Below are 20,321 nucleotides of genomic sequence, written 5' to 3' on the forward strand. Positions count from 1 at the left end.
TGGACGGCCAGCCACACCCCCTCCCCAGCTCCCCCAAGGCGCTTCTCCAGACATTCCCACAGGGTCCAGGCGGGTAAACCGAGACCCAGAGGGTCCAGATTAGACCCCGACCTAGCTGAAGATGGTGGGGGTGGGGAGGGAGAGGAGATCCCTCTGTCCCTCCAGGGCCGGGTCTGCCGCACATCCCCTCACCCACGCCAGCCACGGACCTCTGAGCTGGAGGCAATGAAGGGTGAGCAGCAGCAGAGGCCCCTCGGGGGACCCTACGTCGCCTAGACCCTGGTGGGGGGGGGTTCAAGAAAGGAGGGTGGCACCGAGGGGGTGTGCTTACACTTGTTAAGTTACAGTATGACAAAGAGGTGAGGTTGGGGGCCCAGGAAATGAGGTTGGAGCCAGGAGCCCTCCCCCACACACACCTGCATGTCTACACATATTTGTCACAGGTAAGCCAGACCTGGGGGGTCCCCCAGCTCAGATACGGACCCCCACAGACCAGAAAGGGGGCTTCTGGGTCTGCAGCCAAATGCCACTGAAGAGTCTGAAGGCTGAGGACTGAGTGTCCCCAGAGTCATGGACTTTGGCCCAGAGAGGTGTACGTTCTATGCCCCCCCGCACCCCCACCCCCCCACCCGTGTCTAAGGCTGGCTCAGCCTGGCTCCCGAGTGGCGCATGCGGAAAACTGGCAAAGAAAAATGCATCCGGTGCGGAAGTGGCTGTAGTTCTGCCAAATTAGGTGCCCCCTTTCTGGGACAAACTCTTCCACGTGGATGGGAGGAACCCCTATCCCAGGTACCCCCTCACCTACTGGCTGTGGCCCCTTCATGAACTGAACCCTGAAGGAGGGCGTATTTGCTGATTCAGCAGCTCGCCCTGATGGTGATGTGAGTGCCCAAGGCCCTGTCACCACTTTTCCCCAGACCAATGCAGGCTGGACAGTGTAGGCTGATGGTTCCTGGAGGGTCAAGAGGCCCCCAGACCCCAGCTGGTGTGGGGAAGCCTCCCTCACAACTGGCCCAGGCAGGCCCTACGGACTCACCGCCTCCAGGGACACTCACCTTGTGGCCTTTGGGACCTCGCCAGGCCTTCCCCTCCCTGTGCTACCTGCTGACCCAGATGTGAGGAGTGGGGACCAGTTGTGCAGGCAGGGGCTGACCATGGCTCAATGTGAAGACAGCGATAGGCTCCAGCAGATATGCCTCTTTTTATTTCTCTAGAAGTTAATTTCCCAAAGATGTGGGGACACACCTTCAGTTTCTCTGGGGGCAGGCGGAGGTCACCATTTTGATCCCACTAGGCTTGTCCCTTAACTTGGCCACCCTAGCCTGCTGATTCCCCCAGCGACCCTGGGTCCCCTCTTACCACTCCCTCCTCCACCCCTCCCCCAATCTCACCAGAAGGGTGCAGAATGGTGCTACAGAGGGTGCTACAACTGTATACCTGGTGCTCAGTGGGGCGCCCTCCCCGCGGCCCTCCTGGCCCTGGCCCTGCCCCGCCCCCCCGCAGGCGCAGATTCATGAACACGGTGCACATGGTGGTGAGGCCGTACTCCCCCAGCTGGTGCGCGTCCTCCATGGGCTTCCCCTCGAAGCTCAGCCAGAACTGGTCGGCTTGCACGTGCTCCTTTTGGCACACTTGCAGCTTGAGCTCGGCCACCCTCTGCGTCAGCCGGACCACGTAGGTGCTGCTGCGACCCTTGTTATTCCTCACCAGGATGCTCAGGGGGTCTTTGCAGCTCTGCACCATCAGCAGGACGGTGCTGTCGGGGCCCAGGCCCTGGCAGACCAGGGGCACCCCATCCTGCAGCACCTTGCGAGTGTCCTGGTGGACCAGTAGCTGCTGGAAGGCGGGCACGCCGATCTGCTGGGTGATCTGCTGCTTCAGCTCGGATGACAGCATGGAGTCCCTCAGGGGCACCAGGATCTCCTGGCCCCCGAGCATCTTCACCTTCAGGTTCCTACCCTGTGGGCATCACACAGGCTCAGAGACCCTGGCACCAGTTCTGGGAGCACTGCACGCGTGACACTGGCAGTGGGGCAAGCTGCTAGACCCCGTGATGCTGCCCCCTCCTCTCCAGCCTCCCCTCCCACCAGGAGGGGGACGCCAGGTGCTGGAGAGTGCATGCGGGCATTTCTAGAAGAATAGTCACCACCCACAACCATCATGTTGCCTCCCTTCACCTGCTAAGACGGCCCCCTGTGCTGATCCCAAGGGATCTCAGGGTTGCCCACTGGGCAGAACCCACCTCTGAGGACCCAGACCCTGCTGTCAGAAGGAGCCCTGCCCCTCCCCTCACGCTTAAGAACCTGGGGGTTCTGAGCAGCTCTGCCTGCCTTGCACATGTAGGTGTTCCGCCCCTGGGAGATGCCACCAGGGGGAGGGGTACGAGCCCACCTGCCCCACTTGTCTAACCCGCCTCACCATGGCTGTGGGCCCTGGCGCCAGGTCCTCTGCAAGCACTGGTTGGCTGCCTCTCCGCTCTCAGCTCTTCTCCAGCCGTGGCAGCTCAGCCCTTTTAAAGCCTGAGCAACCACGTCAGAGGGCGGTGTCGGGGAGCCAGCCACACAGTAGCCGAATTCAGCTTCAGTTTCGGTTTCCTTTTCCCAAGGCGGGCCCTGGAGTGAATAGCAGAAACAAAACAGAATGACAATGACAAGAAACTGAGGCAGGGGTGGGCTGGGGCTTTCCACCTGGCCAGCGGGGCCTGGGGACTGTGACAGCATCCCCGCCTCCAGGGGTGTGTGTTCAGAAACCCCCTGCATGTCCAACACCTCGGGTCCTTTGCAAGACGCACACACATCATAACATGAGCGAACAACTGGAAACTTTCACTTTCCATTTACCAGTCTGCAAAATTAGTAAACTCGGAAATCATTGCCAGGGTTAATTCAGAAATAACATAAAATAGTGACAATCTAAACTACCCAGAGATAACCTCCATTTGTTTATGACAAATAAATATTTGTTCAGATTGTTTTTTAATCAATCAATCAATCAATCAATTAATGGCTGCTTGGGTCTTCGTTGTTGTGCACGGGCTTTCTCTAGTTGCAGTGGGGGGGGCTACTCTTTGTTGCTGTGCGTAGGCTTCTCATTGCAGTGGCTTCTCTTGTTGCGGAGCACGGGCTCTAGGCGTGCGGGCTAGTTGCGGCATGCAGGCTTAGTTGCTCCGCGACACGTGGGATCTTCCCGGACCAGGGCTTGAACCCGTGTCCCCTGCATTGGCAGGCGGATTCTTAACCACTGCGCCACCACGGAAGTCCCTGTTCTCATTGTTTCAATGAAAGATATGTATCTTATTTTCTACAAAAATGAACTCCTGGACACTATTGACAAAGTGAAAAAAAAAACTATACACAAAATGGTAGAAAATATTTGCAAATCACATGTCCGATAAGGGTCTAGTATCCATAATATATAAGGAACTTTTACAACTCAACAACAAAAAGATAAACAACTCAGTTAAAAGTTGGGCAAAAGACTTAAATAGACATTTTAAAATAGAAAATATATAAATGGCCAACCACCACATGAAAAGATGGTCAACATCATTGGTCAATAGGGAAATGCACATCAAAACCACAGTGAGGGACTTCCCTGGTGGTGCGGTGGTTAAGAATCCGCCTGCCAATGCAGGGGACACGGGTTCAAGCCCTGGTCCGGGAAGATCCCACATGCCGCGGAGCAACTAAGCCCGTGTGCCACAACTACTGAGCCTGTGCTCTAGAGCCCATGAGCCACAACTGCTGAGCCTGCATGCCACAACTACTGAAGCCTGTGCGCCTAGAGCCCGTGCTCCGCAACAAGAGAAGCCACTGCAATAGAAGCCCCCTCACCGCAACGAAGAGTAGCCCCTGCTCGCCGCAACTAGAGAAAGCCTACGCGCAGCAACCAAGACCCAACACAGCCAAAGATAAATAAATAAATAAATTTATTAAAAAAAAAAACCACAGTGAGATACTATGTCACACCTGTTAGCACAACTATAATAATTAAAAAGGGAATAATAACAAGTGTTGGTGAAGATGTAGAAAAAATGGAAATCTCATACATTGCTGATGGGAATGTGAAATGGTGAAGTCACTGTGGAAAACAGTCTAGTCATTCCTCAAAAGGTTAAACAGAATTTTCACGTGACCCAGCAATTCCACTCCTAGGGATATGCTCGAGAGAACTCCAAACAGGTGTTCAGAGAAATGCTTGCACACAGATGTTAACAGTAGCTCTATTCACAGGAGATGAATGGTAGAAACTGGGGGAGCAAACACCATCAGCACGTGGATGCATAGACAAAGTGTGGTCCATCCTTGTAATGGAATATTAGCCATAAAAAGGAATGAAGCACTGACGCAGGCTACAATGTGAATGAACCTTGAAAACATGATGCTCAGTGAAAGAAGCCAGACACAAAAAGTCACATATTGTGTGATTCTACTGATACGAAATGTCCACAAGGGACTTCCCTGGTGGTGCAGTGGTTAAGAATCCACCTGCCAATGCGGGGGACATGGGGTTGAGCCCTGTTCCGGGGAAAACCCCACATGCCGAGGGGCAACTAAGCCCGTGTGCCACAACTACTGAGCCCACGTGCCTAGAGCCAGTGCTCCGCAACAAGAGGAGCCACCACAATGAGAAGCCCGCGCACCGCAACAAAGAGTAGCCCCTGCTCGCCGCAACTAGAGAGAAAGCCTGAGCGCAGCAACAACGACCCAACGCAGCCAAAAAAAAAAGTTAAAGAAGAAAATAATCAGGGCTTCCCTGGTGGTGCAGTGGTTGAGAGTCCGCCTGCCGACGCAGGGGACACGGGTTCGTGTCCCGGTCCGGGAAGATCCCACGTGCCGCGGAGCGGCTGGGCCGGTGAGCCATGGCCGCTGACCCTGCGCGTCCGGAGCCTGTGCTCCGCAACAGGAGAGGCCACAACAGTGACAGGCCCGCGTACCACAAAAAAATTGCCAGGGCCAGGGGCCATGGGGAGTGACTGCTTCATGGAGACAAGGCCTCCTTTGGGAATGATAAAATGTTTTGGAACTAGATAGAGGTGATGGTTGTACTAAATATACTAAATGCCATTGAATTATATACCTTAAAATGGTTAAGTATGTTACATGAACTTCACCTCAATAAAAAAGAAAACTGAAAAAAAAGAAACCCTCATGCTACTCTCACCATTTTCTAAAGTGCTTCATTCACAAGTATCTCACAAACATTTTTCCATATGAATAGATACTTTTATGCAAGTTGTTTTCATGGCTGTATATGTTGCCCATAGTATAATGAGTCCATCATAGAATACAGTGTAATTTAGCTAACCAGTCCCATATTGTTGAATATGTAGGTTATTCCCAAGTTTTTACTATCACAAACAGCATATCACAGGCATATGTTAGCTAAAAGTAAAAATAAATACTTAGGGAATTCCCTGGTGGTCCACTGGTTAGTACTTCAGGCTTCCACTGCAGGGGGCATGGGTTCAGTCCCTGGTCAGGGAATTAAGATCTCACATGCTGCATGGCACAGCAAAAATAAATAAGTAAATAAATAAAATTAAAATAAATACTTAAAAATAAATACTTTAAAATACATTAAAAATCAAATAAATAAGGCTTCCCTGGTGGCGCAGTGGTTGAGAGTCCGCCTGCCGATGCAGGGAACACGGGTTCGTGCCCCGGTCCAGGAGGATCCCACATGCCGCGGAGCGGCTGGGCCCGTGAGCCATGGCCGCTGAGCCTGCGCGTCCGGAGCCTGTGCTCCGCAACAGGAGAGGCCACAACAGTGAGAGGCCCGCGTACCGCAAAAAAAAAAAAAAAAAAAAAAAAAAATCAAATAAATAAAAAATTAAATAAGTAAAAGACTGGAAAAAAACAAATTGTTTTGCATATGAATTAATCATTCCACCTCCCCTCCCCCAAAATAATCTCATATGGCACCAAAGTTGTTAACATGCACAAAAGTTTAAAAACTTGTTTCTTTATATTATTTTGTTTCTATCTCGACGCATTCCTTGCATAAATAATATTAGTATTATAAAAAGAAAACCAGAAACATAACAAAGAATACAGAATGTGAAAATCTCTCAATCTCCTTCAGATGACCATTATTTTGTTTTTGTTTTTGTTTTTGGCCATGCGGTGCGGCATGCGGGATCTTAGTTTCCTGACCAGGGATCGAACCCATGCCCCCTGCATTGGGAGCTAGGAGTCTTAACCACTGGACCACCAGGGAAGTCCCCAGGTGACCATTATTAAACATGGCAAAGATACAACAATTTAAAATTTTTAAAAAGAAATTAAAAATTTAAAAAGAGAAAACAAAAACATGGCATACGTCTCCTAATTTCTTAATACTGACATACAGTAATAGAGTCTTTATTTTCTTTTAGTTACTTCATTGAATGTCACCTGCCTTTTTTTTTTTTTTTTTTTGCGGTACGCGGGCCTCTCACTGCTGTGGCCGCTCCTGTTGCAGAGCACAGGCTCCGGACGCGCAGGCTCAGCGGCCATGGCTCAGGGGCCATGGCTCAGGGGCCCATCCACAGTATGGGATCTTCCCGGACCGGGGCACGAACCCGTGTCCCCTGCATTGCAGGCGGACTCTCAACCACTGCGCCACCAGGGAAGCCCTGTCACCTGCTTTTGACAAGAGGAACTAAACACAAAGGCTTTAGGCAGACAAAGTGATAGCACCTGGAAGCACGTGTCTCCCTGTCTTGGTGGCTTTTAAGTCACCACAAACTGGTGGCTTAAAACAACAGAAATGGATTCCCTCAAAGTTCTTCAGAGCAGAGGTCTGAAATCCAGGGGGACTAAATGACCAGGGTTGTCAGCCTGGTTAAAAATAATCTGATTTTATGTGGCTTACAGAAGACACGAATCATCTGAAATATAAGCATATGGGAAACTGAAAGTAAAAGGATGAAAATAAACCTACCAGGTAAATGTTAACTAAAAGGAAGCCAATGTGGCTACATTAACAATTTTATTAACAGATTAACAAAGAAATCTTACTGTAAGGAACGGCACCAAGAAACAGAGGAGAGCTTAAGCAAGCTGTATTTGGGAACGCTCCCGGGCGAGGTTCACTGATCCGAGTGAAAGGGGCCAGGGAAGTCGCGCCCGGGCGAGGGTTTGGGCAGAATTTATAGGGGAAGAAGGGAAAGGGGTGTGGTGAATCTGGGAGGGCGCAGGGTATTCCTTATTTGGTGGTCTTTTCGGGTATCCTGGGGGACCGTTAGTCCCGCCCCTCGAAAGGCGGGAAGGCTGGGCCGGGTGGAAAGTCCCCAGGTCAGTTCCTGGAACCGGGTGGTCCTGAAAGTCTCCAGGTCAGTTTCTGGAACTGGGTGGTCTGGAAAGTTTCGGTCTGATGCAACCTGTGAGTCTGATTGCGTTCCCCTGCCTCGGGCCAGTCAAAGCATTATTAGATACAGAAGGTTGCATAGCAATATAAGGTTGAGTTCATTGGTAAAAAAAAAAGATTTTAAATTTGTATGCACCTAATAACATGACCACAAAATATATAAATTCTAGTCACAAACCTGCCTGAATATCCTATTTATGAAATTACAACAGCCACTTATAAAGGGGTCTTTGGTTAATATTTGGTTTCATTTACAAACTACCTTAAACTTCCTTAAACCTTTAAGACAGTATCTATATCATGTTTAACACACTTGCTTTTATTTTTAAGCCCTTCAATGATCTAACAGCAGCAGTAACAGCAAAAAACCCTCCCAAGAAGTTCACAGTCCTCACCACGTACACCTGTGCACCCTGGTCCAGGGCACAGTCACCTCTCGCCCAGGCTACTGCGTATACATCCCAGTGGTCGTGCGGGAGACAGGACCTGAGAGAAAGGTATGGGGATGTGGAGGGAGGAGGCAGGACCCCAGGCGACGCTGTTGGAACAGCAGCCGAAGGGCGTTGGACCTTCCGCCTCAGGCTCCAGCCCCGACCTGGCCCCTGTGGGCGGGGCTTCCGGTGGGTGGGGCCTCCAGGGTGGGTGGGAAACTGAGAGCTACAGTCAACACCCAGCACCTGGGATCCGGAGCTTAGTTATTGACGCTACACCAGGACACCCCATGGAGGCGACGAAGTCCAGAAAGTTGGAGGCTCATCCGTGTGGATTTTGAAATCACCAGAAACTGTGACAGGAGTGTCTGGAGAAGGTGACAGGGAACCAGGAGTAAACCCTTCAGGAAGGTTTCGGTCGACTGTAGTCTGTGTGGTCTGTTAAGAAAGGGGTGGTCTGTTAATAAGGTGAGGTTTCAAAGCTGGAGCTTTTTTGGTGAAGAAGACACCGGTCTGGACGCGCCAAGCAGGAAGGACAGGGAAGCTCACCTCTCCCCAGGAGCGCCGGCCCAAGGAGAGTGGAGAGAAAAGCAGCACCCACGGGGGCCCACAGGGAGGCAGCGTGCCAGGCAGATAGGGGTTGGAAGGAGATTCTGTCACCACCCAGAAGTTGGGGGACATGGCTCCCCAAATGTGGAGAGGTGTCAACGCGCAATTCAGGAGAAAGATGTTGACGGCGCCCAGATCACGGGGAAGGTACCGTCACGCACTGGGTGTTGGGAGGATGCTCCCACTACCTGGCATCAGGTGGCCGAGGGAAGGTACGTTGGTCTCATGACCTGTAAGGGTGGAAGACGCCCCCTCAGTCACAGGGGTGGGGACTGCCCTTGAACCTCAAGGCTTGTTGTCGGCATCCTGGTGCTCCTGGCTTCTGCCTGGGTCCTGGCTATCTGCTTCCCTCATCTCTAGCCTGAAGGCTGGATTCCTCCAGCCCTGGCCTCTGCCACTTTATCATCACAGCGTCCAACTCCCGTGCTGCAGGAGAGGACCTGCAATGGTTCTAGCCTGGTTACTTGGCAACTCTGGTCCCGGCTGCCTGAGTCCACAGGCCGTTGCCTCTTGGCAGAAGAGGAAGGAACAGGAGGGTAAGGGGTGCCGGAGGGCGTGGTCTGTGATGTCTCTGATGTTCTGGGGCTCATATGCCTGTGGAATGCTGAGGGGCAGAGTGGGAATGCAGGTGCCACCCCCATGTTGGAGGTTGGGAAGGACGTGTTCACAGATCGCACGTGGCAGACCCCCAAGGGACACTGTCTGAATGATGTTGTGTGGAACGCTGTCACGGTAGGCAGAGGACCATCCCTCCCCCCACAACCCAAGGCTGGAGCCCAGTGTCTGGCCTGGGAAATACACCTGTCTTTCCACACAGACTCCCCCACTGACTTTCCTGCCTCAGCCCCCTGCTCCCCAAACCCGGTGGCCACCAGTGGGCCCTGGAGATGCCCCTGGGACCACCAGCCAACGGGGGCTTGGCCCACTCAAGCCTGGATCTAGGAAGACAAATAGTTGGCCTTTGATGGCTTGCAAAAATCAACTCAAATCGTCAGCTGGACACAGCCAGGGCTGCAGGCTCCGGCGCCTCGCTTCCTGCCGGAGAAAAGGAGGAACAAGATGGGGAGTGGGGTGGGGGAGGGGGAGGGGGAGGGGAGGGGCGGAGGAACAGATCCAGGGCTTGGGCCATCTTAGTTATACCAGTTACTACTGTTGTGTAACAAATGACCCCCAAAGGTCACAGTAACAACTGTCCTGTTCTGTGAATCAAGAATTGGAACAAAGCGCCCAGGAGCAGCTGGGAAGGCATGAGGTGGGGGCTCTGAAGCAGCAGGTTGGGATCACCTGTCCAGCAGCTGAGATTTCTGGGCTCCTGGCTCAATGGCCTCCCCTTGGGAGCCTCTCCATGGGGCCAGTTTGGGCTTCCTCACAGAGGGGCAAACGGGTTCCAAGAGCGGGTTTCCCAAGACAGCAAGGTGAACGTGTGTGGCATTTTTAAGGTCCAGCCTCAGAATTCACATCTCACCCCTGCCCCTGTCTTTGCTGGTCGATGTCATCACAAAATCTCACCAAGGTGCACCATAAGGGTATTTGGGGTGGGAGATGTTGTTGTAGCCATCTTTGGAAAATGCAATATTCCACAGTATTCCTCAGCACTATTTCCCAACTGCAGCCCAGGACTCTCCCTCCTTGCCCAGAGCAAGGGAGCCCCTACGACCCCCAGGAGACCCGGTGGCCCTACCAGAGATCCAAGCCCAGATGTAAAAGGCGGGGTGGGGGGACGGCCAGAGGTAGGAGGGCCCAGAGACATGACCACACAGACGGTGTGGGTGACAACCCCAGGGAAACTCACTTTGTTCTGGGCTAGTGAAGTCTCCTTGTTGGGGCTGGGGCTGGGAGGCCAAGACACAGGCCCCTGGAGACCCTGGGTGGGGAGGGGGCGTCTCAGAGGGCAGAGGGTGCAGAAGGGCAGGCACATGGCCGAGGTGAGTCCAGGTGGCTCCTCCCGGCCTGCGTCTGTTCCCCCAGGCAGTAACAACTGAAGCTGACATGTGCTGCGTGTTTTCAGAATAGGAGCTCATTTATCTTCCCAACAACCCAGGGATAAATGAAAAGATAACCCATTTTACAGGTGAGGAAACAGGTACCGGAGGGTAAGCGAACCCGTCTAACCACTAGCAGGTAAAGCATGGTCAAACATGGCTCCTCGAGCCTCTCCTTGCGGTCTGAAACCCCTGCCTGTGTGGTCTCCTGGGGGTGGGGGGCCGAGCCCACCCAGACCGGGTCCCAGCGCCCCGCCTGCCGGCCTGGGGTTCCGCCGACGCTTCCCAGCGGGGCACTCGCGGGCTTTCTCTCCTGCGCGCAGCCCGCCGGGGGGGATGGGGGCGGGGTGGGGACTCCAGGACCCCCGCGGCCTCATCCCCCTCAGGGCTGGTCCCAGCCACCCCGGCGCCGTGGCAGTCAGCGCTCCCAGGGCTTTGTGCTCTGGGTGGGTCCCCACCGCCCGCTCCTGCCCGACGCCCGCGGCTTCCCAACGCTCCCCGCCCCACACGCTCCTCCGGGGCTGCGCCTCTGGGGCCTGGCCTCGGGGGCGACAGCCCACAGACAGACACACCCAGTGTAGCCGCCTCCCGCCCCGCCCCGGGCGCCCCCGCAGACCGCTGAGAGGTCGGTTTCGCGCCGGGGTGGGATTGGGGGGTTCCAGAGGGCGAGGCTAGGGCCAGACTAGGTTGGCCTCAGAAAGGAGAAAAGGCGGCTACACCGTGACCCCGGGCTGGGACCCCGGGAACTGGTGTTGGGTAAGGGGCCAGCCGGCGACCCCACCCACTAGGTACGCCTAGGACCGAGGTGACCCTTCCGAGCTGCCAGTCGGCCCACTCCGCTGCTCCGAAAAGCCCAGCACGACTCTCCCAGGCCCCGCGCCCACCTGCCCCTGCCCCTCCTCCCTCGGGCCTGTGGTCCCTTTCCACCCTGGGCATGACACTTCCTCTCCGGACCTTGCAGATCTGCCTTCTTTCCTGGAACCCACCGCAAAGAAGCCGTCCGGACCACCCAGTCGAAAGAGGGGTTTCCTCTCCCCCAGCAACCTACCCATTTCTTTCTGTCTCTGGCAACTGCGACATAACATTGCTTGTTTGCCGTCGCCCCCCGCGTCGGATTAGAACCCGCGAGACGCTTCCTCAGCCCCAAGGGCAGGCCGGGTCTACCGTGGGCCTCAGGAGACATCTGTGCGATGCCGACAAGACGGCCGCCAGGCCACAGTGGGCTGGAACCCTCAGTACTCAGAAGACCAGAGTGCTGGCGCAAGGGAATTCAGAATGAAAACATCAAACGCGAAAATAAGCTTAGCCCTCTTTTTTCCCCACAACGCCACTTTGAACTAAAAAACAAAATTTTAACAAGTGTCCCTCATTTTTTGTGAGCCCTACTTTGCTGGTGCTTGGTTTACTGTTGGGTAATCTGGAAGAGAGTGACATCACCAGCGACCATGACATCACCCCATCTGGCTTGTGTCATCATCGACCTTAACCCTGAGACGTCACCAGCGTGACCAGTGACACCTTACATTCTGTTCCATGACGTCATCCTGCCTGACTGATGACGTCACTCCGCCCGCCTTGTGGCATCACGTTCACTGGTCCCGTGATGCCACTCTGCCTGTCTACGACCTTGGCCGGCCAGCCTGTCTCCTGCCCAGTGGCTGGTGTTCCACGTCCACTGTGTCACGGGCCTCGTGCAGGTGCTGCAGCCGGCGGGGGTCAGATTCGCAGGCCGCGCGGAGGCCCGAGGGCCCGGCTGGGTCCGCGGAGAGCAGAGGCGTGCGGGCCGAGGCTCGCCGGCTCCTCGGGGGCGCCTCACCCGGTTCCCCTCGCGAGTTCTCCTTTCAGATTTCCCGCGGCCCCAGCTCGCCCAGAAGGTGAGCCTCGCGCCTCCGCCCTCCCGGAGAGGTCCCCTCCCGGCGCACCGCTCGGAACGGGGGAGCGGGCGCGGCGACTTCCCCGCCTCGGCCCGGCGCCGCCAGAGGCGGGCGCGGGCGGGGTGCCCCGGCTCGCCTTTGTCGCCCGCGGGGTCGGTGGGCCGGGAGCGGACGCGTGACTGACAGCCGGCGGGGGCTGCGGCCGGGGGCGGGCTGCCCGGCGCCGGCGGCTCATTGGCTGGCGCGAGTGTGGGAAAGAACGCGGAGCCGGATTCACACGCCCCGCGGCGGCGCTTCCTTAAATAGCCAGGCGGCTGGCAGCGCGCGCTCGGTCCCGGAGCCTGGAGCCCGCGGGAGAGGGGCTCGGGAAGCCGTGCGTCCGGCCCGCCCTCGGCCCCGCGCGGCGCGGGGGCGCACCATGCCTGCCGACACCCCGGGGAAGCTGAGGGCCTCGCCGCGGGCGGGAGCGCCGGCCGGTGCCCGCCGGACCCCGGACCAGCCCCGGAGCGCGGCCGAGCACCGGAAGGTGGGGACCCGGCCGGACGCGGTTGGCAGGAGCGGGGGGGAGAGGGGAGCTGACGCCCGGGGGACTCAGCCGCTGCCGGCCCCGCAGTCCTCCAAGCCCGTCATGGAGAAGCGGCGCCGAGCGCGCATCAACGAGAGCCTCGCTCAGCTCCAGAGCCTCCTCCTGGACGCCCTCAGGAAAGAGGTGAGTCGGGGGCGGGAGGGCGAGATCGGGGAGCCTGGAATCCCGGCTCTCCTGGGCTGCCAGCCGCCCACACTGGCCCCGCCCCCAGAGCTCCCGCCGCTCGAAGCTGGAGAAGGCGGACATCCTGGAGCTGACCGTGAAGCACCTGCAGAGCCTGCGGCGCGTGCAGGTGACAGGTGAGCGCGGGCGACGGCGGCGGCGAGGGCTCTGGGGCCGGAGCCGCCGCCACCGCGGGCCCCGACCGCCTGTCCCCTGCCGCCCCCGCAGCCGCCCTCCGCGCCGACCCGGCAGTCCTGGGCAAGTACCGCGCCGGCTTCCACGAGTGTCTGGCCGAGGTGAATCGCTTCCTGGCTGGCTGCGAGGGCGTCCCGGCCGACGTGCGGTCCCGTCTGCTCGGCCATCTGGCGACCTGCCTGGCCCGGCTGGGGCCCTTGCGCCGCCCGCTTCCACCGGCCCCCGCCGCCGAAGTTCTGGCGCCCGCGGTTTACGCGGGCCGCTCGCCGCCGCCAGCCTTCGACGGCCCCTGCCCCTTGCCGCGCTCCAGGGCGGTCTTGGCGCCGCCCTTCCTGCCGGGCCGGACGGGGGAGCCCCTCGCCGCCCCCGGAGCCGCGGCTCAGGGCCGGGGCGCACCCTGGAGGCCGTGGCTGTGGTGAGGTCGCGGCCCCAGAACCCGCTGAGACTGTGCCAGAAAATATTTATTCCCAGCGGCCGCGTCGGGAGCTTTGTTCTGTCGTCTTCGTGAAGGGTCCAGTGCGGCAGAGGCCCGGCCGCGGGGTCGGCCGATGTCTTCGCGCGAGCGGGCAGGGCGGGCCGCGGGGGTTCTGCTCCCACCTGGGCCCGCAGGTGCCCGGCGCGGACGTTCGGCCGGCCTTGCGTTTGCCTGTATCTAACTGCACTGGAGCCGCGACCCGCCCTGGAGTGGGGGGGGAGGGTGTGTGAGAGGTCCCTCGGGAGGCTCAGGCAGGACGGGGCCAGTCATCACTTTTTCCAGAATGTCTCTCCGTGCTGGGAAGCGGTCCCGCAGCATCACTGGGCATGTTGTTTCCCACTCTCACTCGCGAGGACCCTGGGAGGTGGAGACATGTATTTTCACACTGTTGTCTTGGTGCTGAGCTGTGGTGAGGGCTGACTGTCCCTGAAGCTTCGGTTCTGGCCTGTTCCACCTCCTGCCTTCTTGTGGCTGAGCACAAAGCTGCCTGTGCCCACCCGTGCGTTGAGCCTGCCCCAGGCCAGTGTCTGCCCGGGAGAGGGCTGCCAGCAGGAGCGGGCATCTGAGTCCCAGGGGCAGGGAACGGGGGCCAGCCCGACAAAGGGCACTTGGTGCTGGGGCTCTTCTCCTGCCAGAGCCCAGCCCTGCTGTGTGCCCCATCCTGCCCTGAGAGGGGAGGTCCCCCTTCAGTACAAAGGAACTGGCGTTGGTCCGGTCTACGCATCCGTCCTGAGCACCGGCTGTGTGTTCATCCTACAATACAGCGATCCTAGGCGGCGTTGGGCATGGCCCCCCACCCCCGACCCCGAGAGTCGCTGTCCTGTGGTCCCAGGCCTCCCCAGGCTGCTGCTGGGGGCTGTGCTCCGGGTGCGGTGAGGGGGGTGGTCCAAGGCACGCAGCTGGGACTGCAGTGTCTCATCCTGAGCCCTGCTGAGGCTGAGGCAAGATCTGTTTCCCAGCCACACCCAAGTTCACCTGATGGTTGTTGGCCGCCTGCCTGGCCAGGGACCATCGCGGAGGAGGAGGGTGAATCACTGCCGGGGCTGGCCTGCCCCTCCTCCAGTGGCCCCATCAGCTCCCGTGTCCGTGTCATGCGCAGGGTTCACCTGCCCTCCTGGACTCAGCCGTGCACACCCGGCAGGGCCTGCCACGTCCCACCAAGCCAGTTTCTCCCCGGCCTCTAGCTGCCTGGCGCGTCTTCCTGAGTGTCCAGGGCCCAGGCCAGTGGTCCTGGACAGTTGCAGCCATGCAGGCCAGGTGCCGCACCCTCTGCACACAGGCCCTGGGGAGGCTGGGAGAGCCGGGTCTCCAGCAGGACTGTGGGGGAGTTGCTCCTGACCAGCCTGGGAGGCCCTCCCAGCAGGAGAATTGTAGAGGGTCCATTTCAGAAGCCAGAAGTTCAGCTTGGCTGGGGGAGGGGAACTGCTCAGGGAGGGACTCAGTGCAGGAGGGGTGGGCCGGGGTGGGGGGGTGGGGGGGTGCTTTGGGATATGAGGCTGGGTGGGTGGGTTCGTGGATAGAGGGAGCACCCCACCTGGTGGCCAGAGAGAGAAGGGCTGCCTGGGAAGGTCACCTGGAACTTGGGTCATCACACTCTCCCTTCTTCAGGGAGAGGGTGGCGACAGCGCCAGACCAGACCCCCCCACCTCCGTCCCAGGGCCTTGCCCCCTCCCTTACTTCCTTACTTCCTGTTCCTGGCCATCTGTTCTCAAGACGCTATTGCCAAAGGGATCTTTGTGCCGAGCACCCTGTTAGCCCTCCAGGGACCTCTCAGGCTCAGAGGGAACCACACTGTTCCTCAGACAGGCAAGCTCCTCCCGTCTCTATCCCTTTGTACTCACCCCCGCCCCGCCCCATTCTCTCCCCACTTTCCCACCTGCGGCAGCCACCCCAGGCTCCGAGGGCTCTGGAGGCCAGGGCCGTGTCTGTGTCACTCACTCCTGTCCCCAGCACCTGCCTGGAACAGGAAGACGCTCAGGTCGGGCTCAGGCCATGCAGACCTCGTTAATTAGCTTGGATGAAGGAGGAGCCAGGAGGTTTGCGGAGGGTGTCGCCCTTGGTTAGATTAGGGGGGGTGTGAGGGAGCACAGCGGGGGCTGAGGCTGGGCCCCTCCCCAGGCCACCCCTCCGCAGTATCCTTGTCTGTGGGAGGAGGCCACACCCCTCTCCCCACTCTGCCTGGACACCTGCGCCATCGGCAGAGAGCTGGGTTGGGGGGGGTCTCCCCCTCACACCAGGGGCTCTTCCTACTGCCACCCTCCCCCCTCCTCCGCCCGTTTCCTGCCCCCTCCCATGCCTCACAGGGGCTCTGGGTAATTCCTCTGTCCCCCTCCACCCCTTGGGCTTGGCTTTTGTCTTGCAGGCCTTTCCTGCAGAATAATAGAGGAAGCATCTTCTCCGGTGGCTGTGTTGGGGGTGTGTGGGAGGAATCAGAACTTCCTCCTCCTGGGGGAAGGGTGTGGCCAGAAGGCCTGCTGATCATTTCTCCTCCACTGGCAGGTGGAGCCTCATTCATCTGTGGCCTCCTTCCAGCCCAGTTGGACCCTGGCAGGGACCAAGGGTCAATAAATGGTTGCTGAATTCATGTGCAAGGCCAGGTGATCTGCCTGCCTCTGTGGGTGTCTCAGCCCTGTGGAGCCCTGTGACGCTGGGCCCCTCTGTCTCGCCTGTGGGGTCAGGGCTTGGGGACCAGACAATGACAGCAAGTCATAGGTGTTTGAAATATGGAGAAAGAATTAGTCCTCATGGTGACAGAAGTCCTCCTGGCCAGGCCCATGAAACTCCAGTCACTTGGGAATTTGGGGTGGGGCAGGGCCTGGGGCTGCTTGGAGCCCTGGCTTGTGAGAGGTGAGGCCTTAGCACCCCCACCAGAACTCCTGCGGTTGCCCGAGCGTCTCTAGGCCCCAGCAGCCTCTTCCTCTCCCCTGGCACGCACTGGCATGCCCTGGCTCCAGGGCCTGCTCCCTTTTCCCGAGGAAGAAGCTGAGCCCAGAGGGTCCTGCAGCTGTGCCTGGCTCCTCTCTGCTCCATGGAGCCCTGGGGGGCATACCCATCCTAGGATGCACCCTTGGGCAAGGAAGGAGGCCCCCAAGAGCCCCCACCTGGTATTCAGCCTTGTGAATGTACTGAGGTTGACCTGCGTGACCAGTAAGGTCCTGTAGAAGACGAGGTTGCAGGGGCATCCTGGCCTACCTCTTTGTCTCATATTCTCCACTCTGAGGGAGGCCAGCTGTTCTTTGCTATGGAGAGGCCAACAGAGTGTGGTGTTTAGAAGCAGATCCTCCAGCCCTGTCGAGCCTTCAGATGAGACCCCAGCCACTGCCGGCATCTCAAGGGCAACCCTGAGAGACTGAGAGCCAGAATCACCCAGCTGAGCAGCTCCTTGACTCCTATCCCTCAGAAACTGTGCGACATAATAAACGTCTGTTGTTTTAAACTGCTGAATTGTAGGTTAATTTGTCATGCAGCTATAAATAACAATAATGTTTTATGTAAAATTAAAATAAATATAAATAACAATAGCAATAAACAACTAATGTGCCCACCGCCACCCAGGGCCACCACCACGTGCCCACTTGATGGGGTTGTGGAAGAGGTCAGGCGGGGCGGGACCCGGAAACAGCCGTTGAAGCTGTGAAGAGCAGAGTGGGTTGGCCTGATGTCTGCCGGGAAGTCGCTTCCCCGTGAGCTCCAGCTGGGGGTGCAGGGACAGCCGAGGCCCATCCCTGTGGCTTCTGGGCAGGGCAGGGGCCCATTCTGTTCTGGTAACTGACAGGGCATGGCGTAGGGGATTCATGGGCCCCAGACTTCAGACAAGGACAGGTGCGGGAGGTGCTCCGTGCTGAGACCCACAGAACCCAGCCTGCCCCAGGGCCACACTGGCCTGCCCTCAATGGGCACGTCAGCCCTTTTTGCAGCCTGGTATCTATGGTGACCAAGAAGCAGCTGGCTGCTCTGCTTCAAAGGTGTCTCTTCCTGGTGGACTGCCTGACCCTGACACCCATCTGGTGGCTTTGGGCTCCCGCTTCAGAGAAGGAATCCCCATGTCTGTGTGGGGAGGTGGGGGCCCACTTCCTGCCTTCCCATCCTTACCCACGAGTGGGCCAGAGGCCACGCCCTTCCCCTCGCCCATGGTCCCCCCAGCACCCCTTGCCTTGTCTAGCACAGTGGGGTAGGGCTCAGCAGCTCTGGGTGTGGGGAGGCAACTCTGTCCTCTCCTGGCCCCTACGCCCACCCCCCAACATATGAGCTGACCACGGCCTGGGCCATACACGCACATGCAGGGGCCGGGGGCTGGCCAAGCTCCAGCCGGAGCATCCCCAGCTCCTGGCCCTCCTTTTTCATGGCCTCTCAAGGCCCCAGGCCTGTGGGGCCCTGGGCTTGGGCTTCCGCTGCCAGCCTAAGGTCAGAAAAGTGTTAGGCAAGACCTGGCCAAGCTTCTTCCTGTACTTGGATCAGGAGGCCGGCTCTGGACGAAATGCCAGGTGGGACAGGGCATCACCTGGCTGTGTGTACATGGGACTTTCTTCTCTCTGTGTCCCTAGGAGTTTGCTTTGTTGAATTAAGAGGTGAGGGTAACATCCCAGGACTGAGCTGACCGGTCTACCCACTTGGAGTCTGCAATCTTTGGTCGGACTTTTCCAGAGCAGAGACCAGGTCCAATGGACTAAATGTTCGTGTCCACAACCCTTACTTCCTACCCCCCTTCCCTGCTAATTCATATGTTGAAACCTGCCCCCCAAGGTGGTGGCCTTAACAGGGGCCTCTGGGAGGGGATGGGGTCATGGAATGAGATTAGTGCCCTTACAGAGGGACGAGACGGGAGAGCTTTCGCCCACTCTGTCGGCCATGTGAGGACACAGCCGGAAGGCAGGCTTCGCGCCTGGAAGAGGTCCTCACGGGAACCTGCCTGTGCTGCTACCAGCCTCTGGGTCCATGATGAATACATTTCTTTCTTTTCTTTTTTTTAAATAAATTTATTTATTTATTTGTTTTTATTTTGGGCTGCATCAGGTCTTCGTTGCTGCGTGTGTGGGCTTTCTCTAGTTGCCGCGAGCGGGGGGCTACTCTTCGTTGCGGTGCACAGGCTTCTCATTGTCGTGTCTTCTCTCGTTGCAGAGCACAGTCTCTAGGCACGTGGGCTTCAGTAGTTGTGGCTCGCGGGCTCTAGAGCGCAGGCTCAGTAGTTGTGGCTCACGGGCTTCAGTAGTTGTGGCTCGTGGGCTCTAGAGCGCAGGCTCAGTAGTTGGGGCGCACGTGCTTAGTTGCTCCGCGGCATGTGGGTGCTTCCTGGACCAGGGCTCGAACCCGTGTCGCCTGCATTGGCAGGTGGATTCTTAACCACTGAGCCACCAGGGAAGCCCAGGGACTCTATTCTTTAAGAAGTTACATTGCTGGCATCAGAAGAAAAAAATTGATCTTTCCGATGGAACAGGCGCCCCCCCTTGGAGGAGCTCCGGTTCGCGTGTGATGCAGATGCACATGGCGGGTCAGGGAAGGAGGAGGCGCAAACAAACACACGGAGAGAATCTTATGTTTAATTTTCTCTTGTCCTGCCGTAAAATATGGGGGTTTTTTGGCCCGTGCTGCAAGGCTTGCAGGATCTTAGTTCCCCGACCAGGGATCGAACCCGGGCCCCAGCAGTGAGAGTGCCGAGTCTAACCACTGGACCGCCAGGGAATTCCCAAAATATAAATTTTATTTCATCAAGTGTCCCAGTCCCAAAGGGTGCCTAGAGCTCGGTGGCTGTGCTGACAGGGCCCGCAGCTGTGATGCTGCTGCAGGTTTCTCAGACGTAGCTGAGAAACTTGGTGACCTAGTGGTTAGGCTTCCGAGCTTTCACTGCCATGGCGTGGAACAGTGATGTGGCCTTGAGGGAAGTCGGGAGGAGGGAAGGGGAAAGGGAGACAGTTACCACTTGTTCCTGGAGCACACCTGCCTCTGGGCTCTCAGTAACCAGCCCACCAGAACTAGTCTCCACCTGGGCAGGTAACTGAGGAGAACAAACGCACAGAGCCAGAGACCCACCATCTCATGGTCAGGACACAGTCAATAAATCGAGTCGGACACAGAGGCCTCTCAGAGCCGGCCAGGGCCCTCCCCACAGAGACTCAGGCCTCTTCAGTCTGCTCTGTGTTTGGAGTACCTGCAGGTCCACACCCTGCCCCCACATTCCACGTGGGGCACCTGTGCAGGACAGCCTCGACCTCCCCACCAGTGGTTCAGGGATGCGCCTGACACAGTCCGGGACTGAACCCTACCTCTGCTGTCACTGTGACCTTGCATGTTGTCACTGTGTGTCACAAAATCTCAAGTGTAAAACGGGATTGGTAATAGTACCTGCCTGTGGAGCTGGGTGGTTGAGAGGATTAAATAAAATAAATAATCTGCATTATGACAGCTTCCAGCCAAGACTGAGTAGCAGGGACCAGATTTACCCTTCTTCCTAAAACAGTTAAAAAACTGGTTAAAATATATGAAACTGCAGCATGAAAAAGAGTGGTCCTTGGGCTTCCCTGGTGGCACAGTGGTTAAGAATCCACCTGCCGGGGCTTCCCTGGTGGTGCAGTGGTTGGGAATCTGCCTGCCAATGCAGGGGACACGGGTTCGAGCCCTGGTCCGGGAAGATCCCACATGCCGCGGAGCAGCTAAGCCCGT

At 57.6% G+C, this 20,321-nt stretch overlaps 2 protein-coding genes across 2 annotated transcripts; one reads left to right on the forward strand and one right to left on the reverse strand.

The window, feature by feature from the left end:
- Positions 1–1,182: 1,182 nt before the first annotated feature.
- On the reverse strand, positions 1,183–7,764 carry ISG15 (ISG15 ubiquitin like modifier). The gene is made up of 3 exons (XM_060141816.1): positions 7,746–7,764; positions 2,419–2,612; positions 1,183–1,959 (listed from the first exon to the last, which is right to left on the reverse strand). Exons 2-3 carry the CDS (start codon positions 2,419–2,421, stop codon positions 1,318–1,320), a joined length of 645 nt encoding a protein of 214 aa, XP_059997799.1. The 5' UTR covers positions 2,422–2,612; positions 7,746–7,764; the 3' UTR covers positions 1,183–1,317.
- A 2,941-nt stretch (positions 7,765–10,705) lies between these two features.
- Positions 10,706–15,110, forward strand: HES4 (hes family bHLH transcription factor 4). The gene is made up of 5 exons (XM_060141815.1): positions 10,706–12,246; positions 12,553–12,772; positions 12,860–12,955; positions 13,044–13,131; positions 13,223–15,110. Exons 1-5 carry the CDS (start codon positions 11,906–11,908, stop codon positions 13,606–13,608), a joined length of 1,131 nt encoding a protein of 376 aa, XP_059997798.1. The 5' UTR covers positions 10,706–11,905; the 3' UTR covers positions 13,609–15,110.
- Positions 15,111–20,321: the final 5,211 nt, after the last annotated feature.

The sequence above is a fragment of the Lagenorhynchus albirostris genome, chromosome 2 (assembly GCF_949774975.1).
Source record: "Lagenorhynchus albirostris chromosome 2, mLagAlb1.1, whole genome shotgun sequence".
NCBI lineage: Eukaryota > Metazoa > Chordata > Mammalia > Artiodactyla > Delphinidae > Lagenorhynchus > Lagenorhynchus albirostris.

Bases quoted from the DNA above. Each gene is read 5' to 3' on its own strand.
- HES4 (XM_060141815.1), top strand. From the start codon at position 11,906: ATGACGTCATCCTGCCTGACTGATGACGTCACTCCGCCCGCCTTGTGG. The intron at 12,773-12,859 runs GTGGGGACCCGG...CCGGCCCCGCAG, and splicing joins GCGCGGCCGAGCACCGGAAG to TCCTCCAAGCCCGTCATGGA. The intron at 12,956-13,043 runs GTGAGTCGGGGG...CCCCGCCCCCAG, and splicing joins TGGACGCCCTCAGGAAAGAG to AGCTCCCGCCGCTCGAAGCT.